The sequence below is a fragment of the Sinocyclocheilus anshuiensis genome, unplaced genomic scaffold (genome assembly GCF_001515605.1).
Source record: "Sinocyclocheilus anshuiensis isolate Anshui unplaced genomic scaffold, SAMN03320099.WGS_v1.1 scaffold676, whole genome shotgun sequence".
NCBI lineage: Eukaryota > Metazoa > Chordata > Actinopteri > Cypriniformes > Cyprinidae > Sinocyclocheilus > Sinocyclocheilus anshuiensis.
The window spans coordinates 423,660-428,559 of record NW_015558579.1 but is presented as its reverse complement, the minus strand read 5'-3'; the positions used below and the strand labels follow the sequence as shown (position 1 = coordinate 428,559).

The window sequence follows — 4,900 nt, the reverse complement described above, 5'->3', positions numbered from 1 at the left end:
GTGTTTTTTGAACCTTAAACCGCATAAACACATTTCATTACACCAAATACACAAAATAATGTTCTTTTTAGCAACATCATATGACCCCTTTAATATTAATAAGAAGCAAATTAGGAGTTTAGTGAGGCTAAATTCATAGTTAACGGTTGTTTGAATTGGACCTTAAAGTCAAGTGTGACCAAAAATAAATAAATTGGCCCCATTCACTTCAGTTGTAATGTCTCACTTGTTTTGTAAACAAGACGAATGATGAGTCAATATCAATTATCTTTTGGGGTACATTATGCCACAGATGAGCTTATCTTGTACTGAACATGGAATATTCCTTTAAGTCTTTCTCCTCCTCATTTATCAGCAGCTACGCCTCGGTGTAGTTTTGTCTCTTTGATGTGCATTTAAACGCTCCCATCCTCCCCACTGGTCCTTATGTGAATCCAGCTGTCACGATGAGGCATGTTCTGTGTAATGATGTTCGATGTTGATGAGTCGACAATGAGATTTGAAATGAAATACCACGATCCGTCTGTGTTTTTCTGCACTATTGAACATACTCATCATTCAGTCTAAGAATGTATCTTCTGCTTCTAGTTGCTGAAGAGCGCTTTGCTCTCTGCTCAGTAAGCCAGAGATTCATGCACAGGTGTTATTTGACATTCCTGTCACACGCACACTTCATTCAAAAGCGAAAGCATCATTGAGCGGAGTTTCTGATCCTTGATCTTGGGTCGTACAGGAATGAACACTCAGCCTGCTCTGAAGTGAATTGCTTCACTAATACACACTAGAGCCTTTCAAGTTTATAGCTCAATTTCTGTATCATTTCATGTTTGAGATTGCACCTAAACTCCAAAGTATATCTCAGAGGGAGATAAAAAGTCTTTAGATAGCTTGAAATCAAATTGGACCCCATTTACACTTTAAACGGGCTGTTGTTTCCTCAAGGAGCTATGAGCTGACCTGCCTCTTAAAAAAGTTGATTTGGTCAGTGTAAATATAATTAAACTATATTTGGAAAAAAAGGGGGGCATCCTGAGCCACCCTGTGAACTAATGTGATGACTGTGCACAGTTAAACAGTAAAACTTGTAAAACTTTCATTGGCAACTGACCGAGAACTCTCTCACACTGGCCTCAGGCCAGCAGCCGTCCTTATTGTTAAGATCTGCTATGGCTGTGTGGGCAGAAGAAAAAAAAAATATCTCAGCTTATTAGAATTAATAAGCCCACTTGTCATTATAGAATCAAATCTGATGGCTATAATTAGGTCTTAACCTACAAACTTTTCAGCAGCCATTACTCCAGTCTTCAGTGTCACATGATCCTTCAGAAATCGGCAACAGCTCTGGTGGACATTCCTGCAGTCAGCATGCCAATTGCACACTCCCTCAAAACTTGCGACATCTGTGGCATTGTGCTGTGTGATAAAACTGCACATTTTAGAGTGGCCTTTTATTGTGGCCAGCCTAAGGCACACCTGTGCAATAATCATGCTGTCTAATCAGCATCTTGATAGGCCACACCTGTGAGGTGGATGGATTATCTCGGCAAAGGAGAAGTGCTCACTAACACAGATTTAGACAGATTTGTGAACAATATTTGAGAGAAATAGGCCTTTTGTGTACATAGAAAAAGTCTTAGATCTTTGAGTTCAGCTCATGAAAAATGGGGGCAAAAACAAAAGTGTTGCGTTTATAATTTTGTTCAGTGTATATACTGTATATAATCAAATCAGAAATAATCACATTACTACCATTATTATGATTATTAATACTACTTTACTAAGCTACTAAACTGCTTTACTAATCTGGAGTGTTGCAGTACAGTGAATCAGACTCTGCTGCTGTTTAACGTTCTGTGAGAGGTTTGCCGCACAGTGTCACTTCCCTTAGATCAATAGACTGGGAATTGTCCTGGAAATGAATGGGCTTGTACCTGTCAGCTCGGTCCCTGTGGGTCAGCCTCTCCATTACCAGTGAACACTGTCCCCGGCCCACAACTCTTTAGTACATATAAAAGCAAAGGGCCTGTCTGAGAAAAAAAGAACGGACTGTAGTACTAGTACCAGTGTTTTTTGCCCTTTGTACCCCACAACCTGGAACGAGAAAATGGTTCATTTTAACTCTACTATAATCTCTTCTTTTCCAGTTCGTTCTTTAAGGCTGACGATGACGACGCCCCCATCAAACGCTGTCCCAAATGTAAAGTCTACATAGAAAGAGACGAGGGCTGTGCCCAGATGATGTGTAAGAACTGCAAGCATGCTTTCTGCTGGTACTGCCTGGAGTCTCTGGACGTAAGTGCTCAATATCTCAGCTTAACACTCTTAACATCATGCTGCTATCTTACTGTATTTTTATTGGTCAAGTGGCCGCCGCTTAGGCAGCATGTTAGCCTTCAATCAAGGCCATAAATGCAAACAGCATCCTTCACGCAGCTGTTCCGAACACCCACGTAGATAATGACCGGCCTCTCGTAACATTGTGTGTTTGACAGGACGACTTCCTCCTGATCCATTATGACAAAGGACCCTGCCGGAACAAATTAGGCCACTCCAGAGCCTCCGTGATCTGGCACAGAACGCAGGTGGGTGCTCACGGGAAGGATGTTTTCTTCCTCCTTTTTTCTCCACTGAGATTAGAATGAGTGCACGTGCGCCTACACATGACCGAGTCGTAGGCATCCATTCAGATGGTGTTTATTCAGGAAGTAAGTGGCTGTCTGTTCTCGAGCAAGTGATACCTGCTGTTTGACAGCAGATTACAATACAAGACGGTCACTTTGGGACAAATTCACTAAAATGATTCATCAAATGATGGAGAAGAGCGGTATAACCAGACATATATTTAGATGAGCAATTCAGACAAGCACATTTTAAAAGGCCATCTCCGGTACTCCCTCCACCCTTTGTGTTTCATTTGTTCAGACTAAATTATAATAGAAGAATATTACATTGAAAAAGGCTGATTTTATAAAAGAATTCTAAGAAAACAACAAGCTATTCCTTGAGTTAAAGACATGCAAATAGTTTTCAACATAAGGCTCATTAGACCCACTCTCCATGATGTATTTCTTAATAGCTTTGAAATAATACATTTTCTTATGGTTCAGAGATCAGCACAAATAGTCTTGGAAAAAGCCTCGAAGTGATTTCATTAGGAATTGAGAGAAACATAGTATGCAGAAAATGCGATTTGAAACAATCCACCAAAACTTTGCTCCTAATTTTCTTGAAACATTATGCAACATCATAAAGAATATATACTGTATGTGTGTGTCTTATATATACATAATAAATATACACAGTACACACACATATATATTTATATATATGTAAATATATACAGATACAGTATATATTTGAATTAAAAAAAATTGTATCAGGATCATTTTATTTCCTGTATTAAATTAGCATTATTATTTTTTTGCATTTATAATAATGACAGTTTTAAGGGGAAATGAGCTTAATTATTATGAAAATGTCAATGCAAAAAAATAAAGTTTTATTCTTATGTTTAATTTTACTTTTGAGGTGTAATTCTGATGCCCTTATTCACCTTTTGAACCGTCAAAATGTTTAGAAAGATTCTTCAGACACTCATCATTTCATATGCTGAACATAATGTTATAAAGGTGAGATGTCCCTGAAACTATGAAGCGCTTTCAGTATTTTTGCACAAAGACATCTGTTGCTCTGCGGGGAGAAGTGAGTCATATTAAGCTTCATAAGAGCACAGTGGCTCTGTTGCAGCCCTACGAGTTTACATTTTATAAAGCTCCAGCCCAACAGCATCAGAAATTTGATTCTTTATGAATTAGTAAAGATGGAGCTGCCGGGCTGAGCCAGTCCCAGGTTTGAGTAATAGGGTTTGCCAACACTTTTCCATTACGCCGCTCCACCATTCCACATGAGATCTCTGATAAAGAGAGAAATAAATTGAGGGCAATTTACATAGAAACAGAAATAGTGTGCAATGTTGAAATTTGTCCCATGATAAATGAGTGTAATTGTGATGCTCGGAATGCTGAGAGGATTCCGCTTGGAAATAGAGGTCAGTTGTTTCCTATTCCCTGTGCAGTGTGCAGGATTCAGAAATTGTTTTACATCCAGAGAAAATCAATTTCACATGGTTCTCTGTCCTACAGTCATGTGAAATATGTCATTTTCTTGGTCCATGATGATGGCAGGTTCTATATATATATAGTTCATGCATAAGATGAACGCAATCTCTGTTCCATTTTGTAACAAGTTATGAATTGTAAGGATCTGATGCCCCTATGTGGTGGAAGATAATGCTACATCACAAAAAAATATTATTTTGGTCTTTTTGGCCTTTTTTGTTTTAGTTTTATATAATTTCTCACTTTTATTGACAGCGTAGTACAAACATATTAAAATTGATTCAGCAATGCTAAATATAACAACCGTTGTTCAATAAATTGTCATATTTTTTGCAAGTGGGATTTTTGGTGTTAGCCAATGCTATGCACATGTCAGTTATTCTGCAGATGTGTGCAGGGTTAATTGTTTATTGATTGACAGCAGAGTAGAAAGACTTCAGAAAATGATGGGGAAAAGAAGGGGTAGCAAGATTAGGAAACAAATGTGTTCATATATTGTCTTGCTTTCACTGAAAATAAAATCTTGTAAAAATATCAATTTAAAATTAGAAGCCAAATACTGTATATAACTCAATATATTGGAGGAATAATTAAAAGAAAAGTTAAGATTTTGTTAGCATATACTCACGCTTATATTAATTGTAATTTTTGAAACATTTTCATATTGCTTTCAAACAACAAAAGTTCAAGTGTCAAAGAAAAAAAAGCATCTATTCATTTAGCCAATAATATATTAAAATACAATTCAAGATTTGAGTTAAAATGTATATTTTTGGTTGGAA

The 4,900-nt window shown here is 37.3% G+C and overlaps 1 protein-coding gene across 5 annotated transcripts in view; it reads left to right on the top strand.

The window, feature by feature from the left end:
* The window catches only part of rnf144aa (ring finger protein 144aa), a 37,090-nt gene that overhangs the window by 29,126 nt on the left and 3,064 nt on the right, over positions 1–4,900 (top strand). For all 5 annotated transcript variants that reach the window (XM_016475486.1, XM_016475485.1, XM_016475482.1 and 2 more), the window contains 2 exons: positions 2,145–2,292; positions 2,493–2,582. In XM_016475486.1, coding sequence (XP_016330972.1) covers positions 2,145–2,292; positions 2,493–2,582 — 238 coding nt within the window. The remainder of the gene's footprint in view (positions 1–2,144; positions 2,293–2,492; positions 2,583–4,900) is intronic.